Below are 18,726 nucleotides of genomic sequence, written 5' to 3'. Positions count from 1 at the left end.
TCTGCCTCCTGAGTGCTGGGATTAAAGGTGCATGCCACCACACCCGGCTCATTTGTTTTTCTCTTAAAGACTGGTTCTTCACCAGAGTCACGAGCTTGGAAGCCCGGGTCTGGGGGTGGGGTGGTCTGCCTCCTAGCTGGAAGTCTCTATATTGGGTTCTATTCGTCAGTACTCCAGTCTCTGGGTCCTTGGAAAGAGAGGCCCGTTGTGGCCCTGCGGGCGGGCTGCATGCTTTAATGGGACACATGTTGCTGCATGGCCCCCACAGGCCCTGCTGGCGACTGGCTTTGAGAAACCACAGGCAGAAAATTGCTACATTGTCCCGACATTAGGGCGACTAATTCAGCATCTCAGCGTGGCCAGAGCGTGAAAGGCATCGCTGGCCAGCACTCCTCGCCTCAGCGTCTTCATCAGGCCTCAGGACACCTAGGGCACCATCATCATCATTTAGGGTGGCACGCAGCACACAAAGCTCCCTGTGACATTGGAGGACCACCAGAGGAATGTTGGGAGATAAGAAGCCAGGACTTGGCAAGTAGAGACAGAGGGGAGACCTACAGTCCTGGCTCAACAGTGCCTGGAGAGGATGGTTTGGGGGAAGTCTTCATACTGGAGCAGTGGTGAGTCAAGGAAGAAATTAAAAAAATAAATAAATAAAAAAGGAAAGGAATCCTTAGAGCTGCAGAAAGCGTCTTGAAAGCCAGAGGCAGCCTGGGCTATTGGAAGGGGCCTCGCAGAGGGATATAGGGGCAGCTCTCCGGCATCCCCTTTCCATCCCCTCCCCCTCTGGGTTTTTCCAGTTCCTAGAGCCTCATTGACATGTAAACGAGGTACCCCTATAAAGGCAATGCAGCCTACTGTCTGTGCAGACATCACAAAATGGGCACTGAGCCCACATCCAGGGGCAGCCCCAGTGGCCCAGCCAGCAGCTTCCGAAAGGTTTGGGGTCCTGAAGGGTATGGGATGAGAACTCCTGGGGTGGGAATCCCTGGGCTGGAGGGAGTGGAGGCCTGGAAAGGTAGGGCCTTCCCTCTAAAAACTACTGGCTGGCCTGCAGATCTCCAAGCCTCTGATGGAGAAGAAGCGCCGGGCACGCATCAACATGTCCCTGGAGCAGCTCAAGTCTCTTCTGGAGAGACACTACTCGCATCAGGTAAGACCGGAGAGGAGGGAGCGATGGGTCCAGCCCTTCCCCAGTCTGCCTGCTAAGAGGGCTTACGGCTTGGCAGATACGGAAACGGAAGTTGGAAAAGGCTGACATCCTAGAGCTGAGTGTCAAGTACATGAAAAGCCTTCAGAATTCATTGCAAGGTAGTGAAGCAAGGCCTTGAAGAGCGGGGAGGGATGTGTGGGAGCTAGCCATGGGGTCCTGGGGGGAGGCGCGGCTTTGTCCGCCAGGAAACCCAGCACTTGGGAAGCTGAGGCAGGAGGATGGAGAGTTGGAGAGTAGTCTGAGCTACTGGGTAGAGAGGAAAACTGAAGCGAACCGCGAGGTGAGGAGGGTCCATCACCTAGCTGGGGTGGATGTGGGGAAGAGCAGCTAAGGCCTGTCTGCACTGGCTTAGTGTGAGCCTAGGTCTGCCCCACCCAGGAGTCTTCTCCCCTCCCTTTATCCTCCACGTCTCTTCTCTTCTATCCCCTCCTCTCCTCCCTTCCCTTCTCCAGGACTCTGGCCAGTACCCAGTGGGGTCGACTACCCGTCTGGCTTCCAGGGCTGCTTGCCCGGCGTGAGCCAGCGGCTTCGGCGCGGAGAGGATGGCAGCGGCCTGCGCTGCCCCCTGGTGCTGGAGCGCAGGGCAGCCAGCACCACGGACAGCGCCAGCCCGCAGGCGGTCTCTGTTCTCAGCCCCTGCCTCCCGGCCATCTGGGCCCCTGCTTCCGCTGCAGGTGGCTCCCAGTCCCCGCTGTCCCCGCTCCCTCTCCCTAGAGGACTCCCTGAGTCCTCCACCGGCGTTCCGGCACCACAACCCGTGTCGAGCTGCCAGACCGAGAGCCCGAGACCCGGGCTTGGGGTGTGGCGGCCCTGGTGAGGCCTAGGCAAGGATTCAGACTCAAGATCCCCCACCCCCGCCCCATCACCCGCCGTCTAGTCTGGGGACACAGAAACTATTTGGGACGCACCCATGGTGACTGCAGGAACTCTTTCAATCGGTGGCCTGGTGGGGCTGCAGGAAAATCCACGCAGCCACTTGCGGATGGGGTCTAGGTGAATTCACCCACTCCGGCCCCATCCACCAGCCAGACCAGCTCCCCTCCTCCCACCTCTAGTGGAGCTAGGAGGGGACGTGTGGACTGTGCCCCTTTCCCAGGGACCCGGGGCTGGCATTCCGCCCCTGCCCCCCTCTCCACGGCTGCGTCACGGTGGGAAGGTCGCGGTCGCCAGCGGCGCAGAGCGGACCCCTCGCAGCGAGGAGAATCGCTGCCCCGCCCTGGCCCATTCAACCGGCCTCGGGCGCTCTGTTCCCACGGGCACAAAGCGCGCAGGGCCCCGCCCCTCCAGCAAGAAGCTCCCATCCCATCTCACCCCCACCCAAGACCTTCTCACTACCATCGCAACCCACTCCCTCTGCACGGGGCCCACCCTGCGGTGGCGCTCTCCAAGGCCCTCCCTTCGCAGATGCTCACGGCTGCGGGGTCCTGGCGCGCAGCGCCGGCTCCGCCCCTAAGGTGCATTGAGTGCTCCGCCGCCTTGCCTCGCCTCGCCACAATTTCTGCGTGGCACTGCCAGCGCGAACCTCGGGACTTCCGCTGAGATCTGCGCACTTTGTGTTCTCCAAAGACCGGTACCCGGGACCACATAGTACCGTCTGAGCCCCAGACTCTGCTCCTGTTACCATGCCATGCGCGGCGACTACGGAGGGGAGAGATCAGTTTTTTGCTCCCAGACTCCTGTCGTGAGCCAGCCTGGGGTCCAGTCAGAAACCCCTGCACCTCCTAGTACCAACGTGCAATTCTGAATAAAGACTGGGTGTTAAGTACAGACTGAGACGTGAGTGCACCACAAACTACCTTAGGGTAATGTCAAGTTTGGGGCGTCTCTTGCCCTGCCAATAAACACGTTCTGGTCCACTTAGGATTCTCCGCAACGTGGCTCTCCCACTAACCCACCCCACAGAGCGGGCTTTCTGAAGCAAGGACCAATACAGAGCCCTGCCCTGGCCATTTCAAGGCGGCCTCTGGTCAGCCCGCCTGGTGGGAGAAAAGCCAAGACTTTTCTCTCCTCTGCCGCTAGGTGGCGACCTCTCAGCGAGGACCAGGAACGGTGCGTGAATTCCACTGGAATCACTGGAGTGAAGTTTCACGGGCACACCCAAACTAGCTGTACCGAGTCAAGTTCACAGTGAGGATCAAATCCTCCCCAGCCAGTTGCCAGGTTGCCGCCCGTGACAGGGGACCCACCCACTGCTGCCTACTGTTGTGGGCCCAGGTCTGCCTCTCTGGCCAGTGGGACAGCAGCAGCACCTGCTTGGAGAAATGGCAAGTCCAAGGGAATGAATGATACACTGGCCTGGCCTTCAGGCTCTAGACAGACAGAGGTTTGGGGTTAGCCCCGTGGAAACAGGTTTCCGTGAACCAGCCTCAGAAGGCTGTGTGCAAACCAAGAGGAAACTTTTATTGGGTCCTGTACAGAAATGTTTTTCAAAAATCTACAAACGCATCCCTGACTCTGGGCTAGGCGGTGGTATACAGATAGTGCTCTTATCAGTAACTCACGGCCAAGGTCCTTACAGGCATCAGCAAACAAGGAGGCTGAAGAAGGGCGGGGAAGAGCCCTGGTACCCAGGGTCCGCTGCTTGGGGCTTGCCCTTAAAGTTTTGTATAAAGTAGGAGTGACTTAGGGCACAAGGTCCCCACTACAAGTATTGCCGTTGAATACAAAACAGAGTGAAAACCCAAGGTGATAAATTGATGACTGGAGGCCGGGGAGGGAGACAGTGGCTAGCTGGTGGCCTCTGCCCCCACATGACGTCAGTCCCTGAAGGCACAGCAGCAAATAACCAGAGGAAGTTTCTCCCATGTCCAAAGATGGACTGACTGCAGCCCCTGCTCATCTGGGGTGTCTAATCTTTCACTTACCCCACAGCCAGGGACTACAGGGTCCTCTGAGGCCTAGGACAGGGCAGTCGCCCATCCCCATCCGGAGTTGGAACTCTGTCTGGAGAGGGAGAGGAGATGGGCCTGGCCATTGGGCAGTGAGAACGGGGCACAGGCTGCTCTGTGCTGGCCTTTGAGACTATCTCCGGGTCCCAACACAGGGGCTCTGCTGTACGGTGGTGGTGCTACCCCACCCCAGCTCACAGCCTGGGTGTTTCCTGGGAAGACCGATGTCCCTGCCACAGTCCAGAGAGAGGTCTACCCAGGAGAGCAAAGCCCTTCTCTGCAGAGGAGGAGGGGTACAGGACACCCTTTGCGGGACCCTTGCCTGTGTGGGTGCGAGGCGGAGCTGGAGATGGGCACCAGGACAGGGAAGCCCACTTCCATTTGCTTTAGCTCTGTGCACCAGGTACCCGCAGCCTTCACAGCAGGATCACAGAATGGCCGACTTAGTGGGAGACAGGCAATATGGTGTAGTCTCGAGCATGGGGACACTAATGGGGTCAAGGTGGCTGTTATACCCACGGAGTATTTGTGCTTTAGCTAAAGTGAGTCTCCAAGACAGCAAAGGTCATCGAGATGGGGAGGCCTCAGATCTGGGGGTCAACTGCTGAGGGCTGACCCTCACAAAGGGCCCTAAGACCAGGAGGGTTCTTCAAACAGCCCTGAGAGATGTATCATGGTCCGTCATTCACTCATCAGAGACAGGGAAACTGAGGCAAGTCACAGGGAAGCCTGCTCAGTAGAACTTGTTTGGGTTTTGAAGACCCCTGTGCTTACAGACGCTCTACATGCCACACCCTTGAGGTGAGGCAGAGGCAGTACGAGTGAAGTTGAACGCGGTCCAGCAGCTTCTGGCTTAAGCTTCTCTGGGAAGGGATTTGGTCTTTTCTCATGGTGGTCAGGTCTCAGGGTCTCCTATAAACCCCAGCCTAGCCTCAGAGGGCTGGGGAAGGTGTACTAAATGTGCAGATGCCACTCACTACAAAGGCACAGTCTGTCCCTTCCTGGGAGATGCGGTGCCCAGCAGCAGGTCTGTGTCCTGTGCAGCCATCAAAGGCGGCCATCGTCCCTCCAGGAGATATCAGAAGGAAGGAACCATAGAGAGGCGCAGAGCCCACCATCCATTCACCCCTCGGGTGGGTGGTACTTGTCCGCGCGCCTAACACATGCGATGGCATCTTTGGTGCTGTGCCTCTCTCATCTGCATGGCGGCCCTAGGGCGGACCGAGAGGGCCCTAGGACGCAGAGCCCAGCGAGTCCGAGTTCAGCGTGACGTAACCCGAGGACTCGGAAGGCGAGCTCAGAAAGCTGCTGGTGCTGCCGCCGCCCGCCGCGTGCAAGCCTCCGGGCTCGCCCCACGATGCGCTCAGGCCAGTCTGCAGGGGCCCCGCGTGTGCGCGCGTGGCCCGGCGTCCGTGGCTGCGTTGCGTACGGCCGCCAGGAGGGGTCGGGACCTCACCAGGCTCCGTCCCGTCGGAGGCGGCGGGGAAAGGCCGCGCTGGGGCCGGCAGACGACGCAGGGCCTGCGGCTCGCGCTCAAAGGCGGTCAGCGCGAAGGCGTCCGGCAGCAGCGAGACCGAGGCGGAGCGGGCGCCAGGCCCCGGGCGGCGACGCGGGCTGCCGGGAGGCGAGTCGTGGGTGCGACGCGGGCCGCCGTCCAGGGACGAGGGCTGCAGAGACAGCAGGCTCTCGGCCGAGCGACGGCGCGGGCGAAATGGGGGCGCGTCCTCGGCGAAAGCCAGAAGGCTCCCGCGCCGCCGGTCGGACCCCGCGGGCAGCATTAGGTGCGCCGCCAGGGCTGCCAGATCCTCGCCGGAGCTCCAGCGCGGTAGGAAGGTGGGCAGCGGGACGGCCGCCCAAACGTCAGCGTCATCGTGGGAGAACCGCCGTGTGGGCGGGACCTGCGAGCACCCGGCCGGGCTGAAACGGGGCTGCCCTCCTGGAAACCCGCACTGATGCCTCCCCGCGCCCTGCAGAGCAGTGTGTGGGTCAGGGACTAGGGCCCCCTGATTCGGAGCTGTGAGATTTGGGGCAAGTGACAACCTCTCTGAACCTCGGTGTTGAATGAAGCTTGGGTCAGCTGGAGAGAAGTCTCATGGGAAGGTTCACGGTTCAGACACCAATGGACCCCTCTTCCAGAGCACGGGCATAGACCCACCCGCAAAGACTGTGACCTCGAGGCAAGCCAGGGGCTGACAGCCATCCATTGCCACTGATCTGTACGTGCGTGCATGCATGCATGCCTGAAGCGAGCGAGCGAGCAAGAGAGCGAGGGAGAGTGATATCGAGGGGGCGGGGAGGGGAAGAGAGAGAATAGTCCACCACAGACTTACGAGGAGGTCCCTCCGTTCTGCCTCAACCTACCTGCAGATACTGCATCCTATCCTCCTGCAGTGGCCGCAGAGGGTAGAGCTGGGGCAAGCCTCCCTCCAGGGCAGAGAGCTCATACTTGGCCATCCTGTCCAGGGCCACGAAGTCACCTCCATAGCTGTAGTCAAGGGAGCGCTCCAGTACCAGGTCGGGGGAGATGCTACCATCTAGGCTGGTCTCTGCAGGATAGGACAGAAGCACCATGAAAACGTGGGGGCATCAGGAAGGTTTTAGGGATCCCCATGAGGAAGGGACTAGTTTGCAGAAAGGGCAGGCAAGGGTTCCGAGTTCAAATCCCAGCTACAACACACTTTAGTTGTGAGTCTGAAGGCTGACATGTTGAGCACTTCGCTCCTCTGAGATTTGGGGTGGGGACTCCACGGGACCAAGCACCCACACAGGCTGACAGCTCCTGACACACAGCCTGTTGCCACAGGAATATCTGGTGGTGATCGGAACAGGGCCACCTAAGTGCCAGGTGGTGGGGGTACACCAAATGACTATTTCGACAGACACCAGATCTCGCCCAGGTGCTGCACTCCCCAGGGGCCACCCTGAAGCCATCCTTACCATTGTCAGAGTCCTCATCATTGGCCATAAGGGCCACGCACTTCTCCCAGACTGCCTTGAGGTCTGCCCGGTAGCGGTCACAGGTCCAGAGGAAGGCAGGCAGCAGCAAAGCCTGGACCACGGAGCACCACAGGACACAGAGCACCATCCAGGGCGCCGAAGCATCAGCCCGCAGGCTACTGAAGCTCACCACCTGTGGGCACAGGGCTAGGCCTGACCTACAGGGCCCTCCCCACAACATCCCCTCCTAGCCACAGCTGCCACAGCTGTGCGGCAGAGCCCATAACCCCCTCACTGCCCAGAGGAAATGAAGGCTGAGGAGGTGGCTGTTGAAAGCTCCAGGCGAAGGAAGGGCAGCTGAGTGAGTGGCGGCAGGGCCCGTGCCCACCCTGAGTAGAGCTGGCTGTGTATATCCCCCTCAGTGTGTTGGGCAGCAGTCTCACGGGTGCCGGGGGGGGGGGGGGACGGACGTGACACAGGGTTCTGTGGACCACTTCCAAAGGAACAGGCCTCCAGTCTGCACTTCTGTCACTGCCCTATCTTCCCGGGCCAGTGGCTCCTTAGCTCTGCCCCCACCCACAAGCTCAGACCCCAGAGGAGACTTATCAGCCAAAGGGCTCTTCCCAGGTCCCCCATCAGCTTGGAAAGTGTTTAATGATGCCACAACAGAGCACAACTGGGCACGCTGTATCTGTTCCGAGACTGCGCAATCCTTGGAAAGCTGGTGAATTCCTCTGGGGCTCCGTTTCCTCATTTGTGAAATGGGCTAAAAACGCCCACACTACAGAAGGCGAGGTAAGGATTCCTTTTTTAAAAAAATATATAGTTTCACTTTTTAAGCATTTATTTACGTGTGTTTTGTCTGAACGCATGTACGTGTACCACGTGCATGCCTATGGATGGTTGTAAATCACCATGTGGATACTAGAAAGCAAACCCAGGTCCTCTGCAAGAACAGCCAGCGTTTTTAGCTACTGAGCCATCTCTCCAGCCCGGAGGTAAGAACTGTCGATAATGTTTATGACAAGCAGTAGGCTCCATCATCAGTGGCACCCACCTCCCGGCTCTGAGGTGGGAAGTGATGCTGGGGTGGGCCCCTCCAAGGCCCACTGTCTTTACAGTACTTTGTCATTCTCAGGGCCCTTTCTTAGCTCTTACCTTTGGCATAAAGGACTGGGGGGTATCAAGCCCCACTGTAGATGCGGACCGTAGAGTGGGAGGGTGTTGGGCCTGCTGGGGGCAGGGTGACAGAGCAAGCCGGGGGTACAGCCGGAGAGGACATAACCTCCTGGCTGTGTAGGCAGGCTGGCTCTGGCATGGGCTCTTGTCTCTCCAGACCGTCTGTAGCAGGAGCCCCAATCAGACAGGAGCTGTTTACTAAGTGCAGACTTCAGTCTTGAGCCAGCCTAGTCCAAGCTGGCCAGAGGACTGCAGGCAGGCCCACTGGACCGTGGTTAGCAAGGCCTTCATCCAGGAGCCTTTCATCTGACCTCCTCCAGTCCTTACAATGGAGTGCAACTTCAGAGAAGCCGTTTAGGGGCCTGCCCTGTGCCAATTCAATGTTGCCTACTCCTGCCACATCCTGGGGCCTGAGCAGGGGAGGGCAGTGGCATTGCTTCTCATGGAAAGGGCCTTGGGAGAGGGGAGGATGTACCTCTTGCAGTGTGACAAAAAGATCCTAGTCAGCTGACAAGGGTTCAAGTCTCATCACATCTACCCTGACTTTGGGAAGCCATGTACCTCTCTGAACTCTGCTTTCCAAATCTATAAAATGGGAGTAACAATTCACAGCCCGGAAGTCAGGTTTGAGGTTTCAGCCACCTGATGCCCAGTCCCTAGGCTGTCCTAGAAGCCACATCCATGACAGGCTCCCTACCCAACAACCTCACCCACCAGCACAGGGAAGCCCATGAGGCAGTCATAGATGACCACGATGGTGGCCACCAGGCCCGTAATCTGCAGCGAGGTTTTGGCAGGCTCCGAGCCGTCAATGGAGGAGCGACGCTTGCCCTGTGTATCCTCCACCACGATGGTGGGCACAGTGAAGGCACGGCGGTCAGCCCGGTGCCCCGCCTGCGTGGCCAGTGTCTGGAAGAGGGCAATGGCTGTGCAGACCACGCCCATGGCCACGCTGCCACCCACCAGTAGCAAGAAGCAGACTCCGAAGCCAAGGCCGATCTCAGCCACGATGAAGCGGCAGCCGTGGGTGTAGAAACGCTCACTGGTGTCGTGCCAGCCAACGGCAGGAAGGGCCGACAGGATGAAGGACACCATCCAGATGCCCATCACTGTGTGCACCGCCTGCTTCTTGGCATTGCTCAGCCTGGCATGGGGCAGGGCAGGATAGAGAATCCTGGTGTTACTCACCGACCTCTGAGGGACCACAGAGGGTCCTGACCACCCTTCCCCGCTGACCCAGCCGCACAGCTGGCCTTGCCCCTCAGTGGAAAGCCATTCACGCACCTGACCCTCTCTTCAGGCATTTCTGTCCTGTGACACTCACCTTCTACAAACATGTCCTGTGACACTCACCTTCTACAAACACGCCCCTAGCAGGCCTGACTGTGCCGGCCCTCAACCTCCTCACCCATCCTGGCATAGCACGGCCACATATACAGACACACCGCACGCACTGTCTCGCGCTCACCGGTAGTTGACGGGCCAGCGGACCATCCACATGCGGTGGTAGGAGATGGAGGTGACAGAGAAACAGGTGGCCAGAGTGAGGGTGTAGAAGGTGGACACAAAGACCTTACAGAGGCCTTCGTTCCACTCGTAGTCAGGCCGCTGCCTCCGGAGCTGCACCACAGCGTACGTGGCAATGGGGACGGCCACGTTGAGCATGTGGGTGGCTGCCAGGGTGCAAAGCAGGAACTCCAGTGGCTTCCACTTCCTCTGCTTGGCACCCACACTGAGGATGCCCCAGGCATTGGCTAGCAACGACAGGCCTCCACACGCCAGCCAGCCTACCGCACTGCCAGGCAGCCGCCGCTCATCACTCATGGTGCAGACCGGAGCTGGCGAGTGGCTGTGGCATCCTCCTCCTCCTCCTCACCGTGCAGCAGCTCTCACGTGGGGGGGCTTGGCGAGGGAGGCCAGGGTCGACAAGCAGCTGGGGAGGGAGCGATGAGCACTCAGTGAGAGATCAGAGGACAGCAAGCCTGGCACTCTCGGATGGGAGACCTGAGTGGGCGTGGCTTACACCCGGCTGCTGTTGTCTCAGAAGAATCTATTACTCACCGGGCCGGAGGCCCAGGGGGTGGTACACAGGGTAAGTGCACACTCCCTCATTTCCACTCACTTCTGACCATGAGTCTCCTTTTCCCCCTTTCTTTTTAATATTTATTTTATGTACTTGTGTGTGCCTGATAGTTAAGTATGTGCACCATGTGTATGCAGGGCCTCCAGAGCCCAGCAGAGGGCATCAGATCCCCTGGACGTGGAGTTACAGGCAGCTGTAAGCCACTTGATGAGGGTGCTGGGAACTGAACCCAGGTCCTCTGGAAGAGCAACAAATGTTCTTAACAGTTGAGCCATCTCTCCAGCCCAGAATCTGAGGCCACCTGTTCACTTACAGTCTCAGGCCAGGCTGGGCCCATATGGACTGTCTCTCTTTGGATTTATTCATTTTATACCATATGAAATGTTTTGCCTGTGTACCACATGTGTTCCTAGGCCAGGAGAGGGTGCTGGGTCCCCTGGAACTGGAGTTACAGATGGTTGTGTGTGGTGATAAATTGTGTACTCTAATAAACTTGCCTGAGGATCAGAGGACAGAGCCAGCCACTAGATTAGACACAGAGGCCAGGCAGTGGTGGCACACAACCTTAATCCTATCCCTCAGGAGGCAGAGATCCATCTGGATCTCTGTGAGTTCAAGGCCACCATGGAAGCAGAGGCAGGCAGTGTTGGTACACACCTTTAATCCCAGTACTGGGAAGCACACACACCTTTAATCCCAGTACTGGGAAGCACACACACCTTTAATCCCAGGACGTGACATGGCTGGGTGGAGAAAGGTCGATAAGGCGTGAGGAGACAGGAACTAAAGCAGTTCAGCTGAGACCCTTTCGGGTGAGGACTCAGGGGCTTTCAGTCTGGGGATCCGTGGAGTTGGTGAGGTAACAGGTGGTGGCTGTGGCTTGCTCTGCTTCTCTGATCTTTCAGCTTTCACCCCGATATCTGGCTCTGGGTTTTGTTTTTTGTTTTGTTTTGTTTTTTAACAACAAAAGACCATCTAGACTGAACAACAGTTGTGAGCCACCATGTGGGTGCTGGGAACTGGACCTGAGTCCTCTGCAAGAGCAGAAAGTGCTCTTAACCACTGAGCCATCTCTCCAGCCTCAGTCTGGGTTCCTAAGGGACAGGGACTATGGAACCCTGGTGAGCCTGGGACTTGCCGTGTGGACCAGGTAGTCCCAGTTTTGTGCCACAGCAAGCCTTCTCACCATCATGTGTTCCCACATCGCCACACAGACATCCCGGGCACTTGGACCTTCGTTCATTCCAGCTCCCCGAATACCTCCCTTTGCCTTCTCTGATCCCCCAGGTGACCTGTGAGGTAGAGATGAGCTGGCCACCACTCTCACACCCACCCTGGAAGTGGGTCGACAGTCTCTCATAGTGGGCACAGCCAGACTGACCAGACTGCATCACTTGGGGTGGGGTCAGTGGTGGGGCCCCACCTGAGGAGAGTTATGCTGCTTCTGTGGGGGAGCTAAGAGGATAGACAGCACATCTCTAAAGCCTAGGGCCGGGGTATCACACAGCGGATGGGGGAGCTACGTGGATAGACAGCACATCTCTAAAGCCTAGGGCCGGGTATCACACAGCGGATGGGGGAGCTACATGGATAGACAGCACATCTCTAAAGCCTAGGGCCGGGTATCACACAGCGGATGGGGGAGCTACATGGATAGACAGCACATCTCTAAAGCCTAGGGCCGGGGTATCACACAGCGGATGCTGTGGAGGGACAGCAGCATGCCAGGAGCTAGGTCCCACACCCGGTGGGTACTATGAGGTAGTAGTTAGGACCATGTCCTGGGCCTGGATCTCACCTAGAGGGTTCTATGGACTAGTGCTGGCCCAGAGTCACCCTGGAGTCAGACCTTAACTGCCAGTTGCCTTCAGATGGGAGTGAGGGGCACGGGATCCTAGGCGGGAGGTTACACACGAGGGGAGAACCATACCCTACTGGAAGGCTGATTTCAGACTGGCAGTCCCTCCCACCCCTCCCGCTACCAGCCTGTCACCTCTTTCAGCTCCCTGTGCGGAGACTGCTTCATGGAGCAGGCAGCTTGGGGTCCCCATGCCGAGGAGGCGACCTGCCATCCTATTAGCTACTCAGGACTCATGGTAACACATGCAGCCTCACACAGCGCCTCCAGCTGGGGGCAGATGGGCAATTGCAGCCCTAACCAGGACTCCCAGCTCTCAGGCAGGGAAAACCAAGTTGTCCTGGCCAACTGAGCAGACATTCTCTGCTGGTCTTATCTACAATTTCTCTCCTTAAAAAAAAAAAAAAATGTTTTGAGACAAGGTCACTCTATGTAGCCTTGACTGTTCTGGAGCTTGCTCTGTAGCCCAGGCTGGCCTTAGACTTCCAGAGATCTGCCTGCCTCTGCCTCCCCAGAGCTGGCATCAAAGCACCACCCTCAGCTCTTGTCCATATAGTTTTCAGCCTGCTGGGGATTAGTCTTCTCATTTGCTTTTGTGTGTCTTCCCCAGGCCTGCCCAGACTCTGACCCAGGTTGGGTCTACTGTGGCCTGCTGCAGGAAGGGCAGTTTCTGCCCAAACATTTATCAGGTCCATGCTTGCAGAAACCACTGTGGGCAGCAGGGTGGCCCTATCAGATTGTACCCTCCGCCACAGCGTCTGGGTCGGGCCAGCCTCCTCAGCTGTAGACTAGAGGCTACCAGGTGAGTGTGTGTGTGTGTGTGTGTGTGTGTGTGTGTGTGTGAGAGAGAGAGAGAGAGAGAGAGAGAGAGAGAGAGAGAGAGAGAGAGAGAGAGCATTGTGGGCTAGACTCAGGAAGCTGGAGTCCAGCCCCAGCTCCCCGCTGGTTACCTGATACCCCTGCACCTCAGTTTTCTAATCCAAAGATCAGACATGACAGTGCCTTTCTTGAAAAGAGTTGGCAAAGTACTTAGGGTGGAATCAGAGGCGTGGTGAGCAGTCAGTAGTAAACAGTTTCCTAGATTAAAGGATCGCATGGAGTATAGCCGAGCTGGGCCCTCACCCAGGCTTCAGTTCAGCGGTCTACAGGACAGAAGGGTATGGGTGGGTGAGGGAGGGGGCACACTTCTCCAGCATCGTTAATGGGTAGCTAAATGCCATCCCCATTACAGAGAGGCATTTCGATGGAGGGAGGGGGAGAGAGAGATATGAGATCACCTGCCAACATCTTTATGTGCCCGAGCCAGGATTCAAACTGCAGGCATCAAACACCAGAGTCGTGGTCCCAAGCCCTTCTAAAAAGTCCCCAACAAGTATTTTACAGCTCCTAGAAGCAAGGTCTGTCTGAGCTGCTCATCCCTGCAGGAGAGATCCTAACTTTGGCAACAAGGCCGCCTTCAAGCTGAGGACAGCTGAGAATAAAGGGCCAGGGCAGGCTATACTTGACCCCAGGAGTCCTGAAGGCTGTATTCTGGGAGGGGAGGACTGTTCTGGAGTGTTGGGAGGCGGTGGGGACACGCTGTTGATGCCCACAGATCTTAGAGAAGCAGCCACTGGAGGCCAGACCCCACTGGGCCCCATCGGGATTTGGCTATTCTAGCCAGCAAGAATCTATCCCTTCTGCAACGGATTCCAAGCATCTCCAACATTTCCAAGATGCTTCCCACCTCCCTATCAGGAACCTCACAACTCGCCCTCCCCAAGGCAGGGCACAAAGTAGGTGAGACAATCTAGAGACCCTCCCAGGCCTTGAAGCCTCCTCCCTCTGCAGGGTCTGCGGGCAGGGCCAGCTCTTGACGTCACGACCCAGAGCCAATGAGGCCGCGCAGCCCCAGGGCTGTATTGCGCAACAAAGAGAACCCAGAACTTGAAAGGATTCCCCGGGTTCGGGCTGCGCCCACCCGTCTCTAAGAAGCCTACGCTTCGTGATTTCGCCTCCTAGCTGGCCTCTGGTCTGCCAAAAGGTCTCCAAAGGCCCAGCTGGACGGCGGCCCAGAGCACAGAGCGCAGTGCACGCCCCTTGACACCCCACTTATAGGTCTCGGTCTCCCGGGGCTCAGTTGGTTTCTCTGCCCGCCCCTAAAAGGCGCAGCCCTGCCGGTCTGGCCCTTGTAGGTCTTCCACTTTCCAATCCCGAGGGCGCGTCCAAGCGACGGCCTGGGGAGACAGATTAGGGGTGGGACTGTGCCTCAACCCGCACCTCAGTTTGCGCTTGGCATGGGGGCCTGGGACCTACAAAGTAGCCATGCCTGCCCGCTGCCAGCCGCCAAGGACTGCGCTGCCACCCTGGAGGCGGGGAGCCGAGGAAAAGGCTGGCTCGGAGAAGTTACCCTGAAGGTCCCCAAGTTGATGGTGGTGGGGCGTTCCATGCCCAAAGGCTACCCACGGCCACTCCGACGGACCCCGCGTCCCACCAGGTGTCACAGCGCCTCCTGGTCCAATCCTCCCGCCCGGATTTCCCCTTCGGTGTCCCTGGGCCGGGGCGGCGTCGCTCACCCAGCATTCGGGCGCCCAAGGCTCCAGCTCGCTGCTCCCGCCTCCGGCTGCGGTTCCCACGCCCCGGCACTGAGCGCCCGCCGCCAGGGGCCGCGGGGGTGGCTGGCGGCGGAGCAGCCCGCGGGCCGGGGCATCCTGGCGGCGGCTGCCGATAGCCAAAGCGCTGCGCTGCGCTCGGCCCCGCCGCCCTCCCTCCCTGGGCACCGCCTCCGCCACGGCCGCGCTCGGCTCTCGCCGTTCGGCTGGCTGCGCTCAGGCGGCCGGGGGCGGGGGGCGGTCCAGGGCGCATGCCTCTGCCGGGGCCTCCGCGCCGCCCCCTGGCCGCGCCCCGCCTTCCTGGGCGCGTCGCGCTGGCCCCCCACTCCGGGCAGCCACGTAGCCCCAGCAGCCGCAGTGAAGCCCCTTGGAGCGCGCGACAGGACCCGCCCACGCTGGGGCCTCTTGGGTCTGGGTCACTCGCGCAGCCTCCTCTTGGCCGCCCGGAGTTGAGGGGCGGGGCTCGCAGGCCAGAGAAAGGGGAGCTTGGTCACGGAGAGGACACAGGACAGGGGTGTGGGGAGTCAGGGAGGAAGCCACGTCAGATGTTAGCATCCTTGACAAGAGGGACGGTATTCATGCGCCTGAGGATTAGTGGCTTCTAGGAATCACAGGAGCAGGAGGCAGGGTTCTGCCAGCCAAAGGTTCCAACTTATTACCTGTGCAGCAGAGACCTCAGGAGTGCAGAGTGACGACAATATGGACCCAGCCCTGTCCCCTCTGAGACTCTGACCAACCAAGCTGATGGGTAAAAGCCAGGATTTGAAGCATGGCTCCTGACTCTTCCTCCCCTCCTGGAACCCACCTTCTGTCAACATCTGTGGTGGGGTACAGGCTTGTCACCCCTACAGTCCCCTGCTCCTATGCAGAGGGAAATGTCCCGTTCTCCATTCGAGCTCTTAAAACCTCTCCAGCCAGAATGCAGCTGACATCCTGGCTCCCCATCCAGGTGACACGATGGCACAAAGTCTTCTGGGCCACTCGGGGCTATGTGGGACAGGGACCATCCTTTAGCCTCCCTGGGCCAGAGCTGTGTGCTCTCAGGAAGATGGATACCTAGGACCGTCATCAACTGCAATCTAGTAGCTGTCCTGCAATCCACCCTCACTCTGTAGCTTACCTTCTGTACCCTGGGGAGTCAGGTGGGCCTTAGGGTCAGTCCTCTGAGACAGAAGTCTTGGTTTTGTAATAGAGGAACAGTTCATATTAATATGCAGGGCCTGGGATGGCTCCACGTGTGCCCTCTGACACTCCTCAGGGTTTCTGGGAGTGGTCAGGGCTCCCATGCAGACAACCCTGGTTATAAATAGATTGCCAGCAGAGGGCAGTTGCAATCAAGTGTGGTATTTAATGCTGTGTCTACGAAGGACATGCCCCAGGGAGCCCATGGTCTGGGTCCTGCTAAGGATGGTGTGGCTGGGTCTGGGTTCACAGATCTTGGTAATATCCTTTCTGCTGGCCACACCCTGAGAGTGGCCTCATCACCACATCAAGGGTATCCTTGTGGCATAGGCTGGAGACCTCGAAGTTGTCTAGGAACCTGAGGGACAGGCAGTTGATATGGCTGTATGTGGGAGAGCTGGTCCCCTCCCCTACTTCCAGGCAGGAAGTAGCCCGTCGTCTGGGACCCAGGCCGAGACAGATTCCGAAGTTGGAGCTCTTGGCGGGTGTTTCTGCACATCTGGAGCCGGGTTCTTCCTCCAGGGGCCTCAGAGAGCTGCGTGATAGGCTGCAGCTGCTGGCAGCACAGTTTGCCTTTTTCATGTGGTGGGACAGATGTTTGGGCTTCAGGGATAAACCCAGGCGCCACCTCTGGCTGTTTGGTGGGCAGGGGGTGGAGTCCTGGCCCCTGGAGAGGCCTTGGTGGCTATTTGTGTGCCCCCCCCCCCAGGCAGCTGTACCACAAGCACACATATATCCTGATGACACAGATATCTCCATAGCAAACATCCACTGCTACATACAGCAGCATGGATGCATGGGCACAGAACCTCACACCACATATGCATACAGCAAAACAGACATGCACATGCACACACCACGCACACCTACCTGCAGTTATACAGCCACACCCTGACTCCATGGACACACTGCCTCCCAGATCTTCATTCCACACAGGCCTCTCCAAGTAGCCCCTGCCTGAGCAGCTGGGAGTCTCCCAGCAGATGTGAAATCTGGGCCCTCTTTCCAGGAGCTCGAACCAGGCAGTGCAGATTCTCTCCACACATCTCCTGCTTAGGCCATTTAGCATGGAGAGGGCCAAGGAGGGAATGCACATAAGGCTGAGGCAGCGTCCCATGGAAGCTGTAGGGGCAGTGGGTTCCCACGATTCCCACTGGGATGCAAGGCCCCAAGTCACCTCTCTGAGTTCCCAGAGCTGATGCTAGGAGGGGTGGGGCCTGGGAGGAAGGCAGTGAGCCCCCAAGAATGGAGGGCTGAGGCTGCACACAGGAGGTCGACCCCCCACCCCCACCCCAGACAAATGACTACTAGGCTTCATGGGTCCAGCCAGACAGCAGCTTTATTAGTGGTGCTGGGTTTCTTCACAGACCATTCAGTGCTCTGGTGTCCGTGGTGGCCTTTGGGACAACACTGGGGAGCAGTTACTGGAGGGGTATAAATAAAGCTTTGGTGCACAGGTTTTGGGAATGGGGCACAGGTAACACTGCCACACAATACTTCACAACACCAGCTCTCAGTGGAAATGGGGTTCTGGCCAAGGGGGTACTTCTAAGTGACTGCACATGGGGCTGCCGCCTCAACTGTGCTGACCCCAGGGGTAGCAGGAAGACACCTAGGGCTGAGGCTCCGTGTGGCCCTGCCGCTTCGCCTTCATCTGCAGATAGCGGCCTTTGCCTTCTTCAAAGCGCTTCTTCTCATCCTCAGTCTCAGGCTGTGGCACACACAAAGAAGGGCACGTTAGAGACACCAGAGAGCCCAGGGCTGTCTGCACTGTCCCTGGAGAGAGCTGAGGACTTCTGCCACGCACTAGTATCCTGACACCTCCCACAGTCGGGATGGACTGTGAGGTCAGAAGGTCTGTGTGGGGGCCAAGTGTCAGCCAAGAGGGATTGCGCCACCCCGGGGAACTGACCAGCCTTTGTCACAAAGGGAAGGTGGGGCGCTGTATGGGCTGTTGCCTTGAGATAAAGCTTTACTTTATACTAATGGGAGGGACCCTACCACCCTCACCCTGCATGGGCTGTGAGATCCTCAGAAGTGGCACCTAGGGCTGAGCAACTTAAACAGCTGGAGCCGAGCATCAGTGGGCAGGACCAACTGGCCAGAGGGATTCGCTGCAGGCTGGGTTTTCCTCAGGGATGGTCCTGATTTGTGACTATTGGCCTGCTGGGACTTCATATTTGGGAGTGGCCTGGTTTCGCTATGAACCCCTGGGCAGATATCATGGCAGCAGCAATTGGGTGGTCACTTTTGAGTCTGATCTGTCCTGTCTAAAGTTCCATCTGGCACTGCCCTGGCCAAGGAGCTGGGTTTAATGAGCTGTACTAATTCTGCTGGGATGCAATTTCATTGTGACATTATGAGGGTATCCAAAAGCCAAGGAAATGGGGCAGGTGCCCTTCATCCAGAATGACACCAAGTCCTGGCAGCTATTTTTAGGCCTACATGCTTTACAGACCTTTGGTATATTGGCAAAGGAGAACCACCAGCCAGAGGACTTAATGTCAAATCACACTAAGTATTTCCTTCCTCCAGCCTTCCCCAAAATTGCTCTCTAAATGTCACCAGGTGTAAACTGTCCAGGCTGTGCCAGCTGGGATCCAAAGGGACACGAGGTATTAAGACACCGGCATGCGGGGCTGGAGAGATGGCTCAGAGGTTAAGAGCACTGGCTGCTCTTCCAGAGGTCCTGAGTTCAAGTCCCAGCAACCACATGGTGACTCACAACCATCTGTAATGAGATCTGGTGCCCTCTTCTAGCCTTCAGGCAGAACACTGCATACATAATATTTTTT

General features: G+C 58.1%; 3 protein-coding genes across 10 annotated transcripts in view; 1 reads left to right on the top strand and 2 right to left on the bottom strand.

The window, feature by feature from the left end:
* On the top strand, positions 1-3,034 carry Hes3 (hes family bHLH transcription factor 3). 2 transcript variants are annotated; one of them, XM_037202322.1, is made up of 4 exons: positions 1-620; positions 1,058-1,153; positions 1,230-1,311; positions 1,666-3,034. In XM_037202322.1, the coding sequence occupies exons 2-4, from the start codon at positions 1,073-1,075 to the stop codon at positions 2,028-2,030; spliced, it is 528 nt and encodes a 175-aa protein (XP_037058217.1). In that variant the 5' UTR covers positions 1-620; positions 1,058-1,072; the 3' UTR covers positions 2,031-3,034. The 2 variants fall into 2 exon arrangements, with proteins under 2 accessions (XP_037058217.1, XP_028738894.1); XM_028883061.2 differs by having other exon boundaries at positions 1-1,153.
* Positions 3,035-3,588: 554 nt separating this feature from the next.
* Gpr153 (G protein-coupled receptor 153) lies at positions 3,589-15,976 on the bottom strand. Of its 5 annotated transcripts, none has more exons than XM_028883083.2 (6): positions 15,870-15,976; positions 9,686-10,150; positions 8,932-9,361; positions 7,039-7,231; positions 6,463-6,647; positions 3,589-6,068 (listed from the first exon to the last, which is right to left on the bottom strand). In XM_028883083.2, exons 2-6 carry the CDS (start codon positions 10,039-10,041, stop codon positions 5,334-5,336), a joined length of 1,899 nt encoding a protein of 632 aa, XP_028738916.1. In that variant the 5' UTR covers positions 10,042-10,150; positions 15,870-15,976; the 3' UTR covers positions 3,589-5,333. The 5 variants fall into 5 exon arrangements, with proteins under 5 accessions (XP_028738916.1, XP_028738915.1, XP_028738918.1 ...); XM_028883082.2 differs by lacking the exon at positions 15,870-15,976 and adding an exon at positions 14,714-14,975; XM_028883085.2 differs by lacking the exon at positions 15,870-15,976 and adding an exon at positions 14,714-14,975 and having other exon boundaries at positions 3,589-5,999.
* A 1,271-nt stretch (positions 15,977-17,247) lies between these two features.
* The window catches only part of Acot7 (acyl-CoA thioesterase 7), a 95,905-nt gene continuing 94,426 nt past the window's right edge, over positions 17,248-18,726 (bottom strand). For all 3 annotated transcript variants that reach the window (XR_005090968.1, XM_037203233.1, XM_028883087.2), the window contains one exon: positions 17,248-17,642. Coding sequence is in view for 2 of the 3 variants with exons in the window: in XM_037203233.1 (XP_037059128.1) it covers positions 17,544-17,642 (99 nt within the window). In the remaining variant the exon portion in view is untranslated. The remainder of the gene's footprint in view (positions 17,643-18,726) is intronic.

This window comes from Peromyscus leucopus, chromosome 2 (assembly GCF_004664715.2).
Source record: "Peromyscus leucopus breed LL Stock chromosome 2, UCI_PerLeu_2.1, whole genome shotgun sequence".
Taxonomy (NCBI): Eukaryota; Metazoa; Chordata; class Mammalia; order Rodentia; family Cricetidae; genus Peromyscus; species Peromyscus leucopus.
This window is presented reverse-complemented; position numbering and strand designations above follow the sequence as displayed.

Coding starts and splice junctions, on each gene's coding strand:
- Hes3 (XM_037202322.1), top strand. CDS start 1,073: ATGGAGAAGAAGCGCCGGGCACGCATCAACATGTCCCTGGAGCAGCTC. Junction 1,154..1,229: donor AGAGACACTACTCGCATCAG/GTAAGACCGGAG, acceptor ACGGCTTGGCAG/ATACGGAAACGGAAGTTGGA. Junction 1,312..1,665: donor CCTTCAGAATTCATTGCAAG/GTAGTGAAGCAA, acceptor TCCCTTCTCCAG/GACTCTGGCCAGTACCCAGT.
- Gpr153 (XM_028883083.2), bottom strand. CDS start 10,041: ATGAGTGATGAGCGGCGGCTGCCTGGCAGTGCGGTAGGCTGGCTGGCG. Junction 9,362..9,685: donor CGCTGGCCCGTCAACTACCG/GTGAGCGCGAGA, acceptor GCCCCATGCCAG/GCTGAGCAATGCCAAGAAGC. Junction 6,069..6,462: donor ATAGGATGCAGTATCTGCAG/GTAGGTTGAGGC, acceptor ACTGCTCTGCAG/GGCGCGGGGAGGCATCAGTG.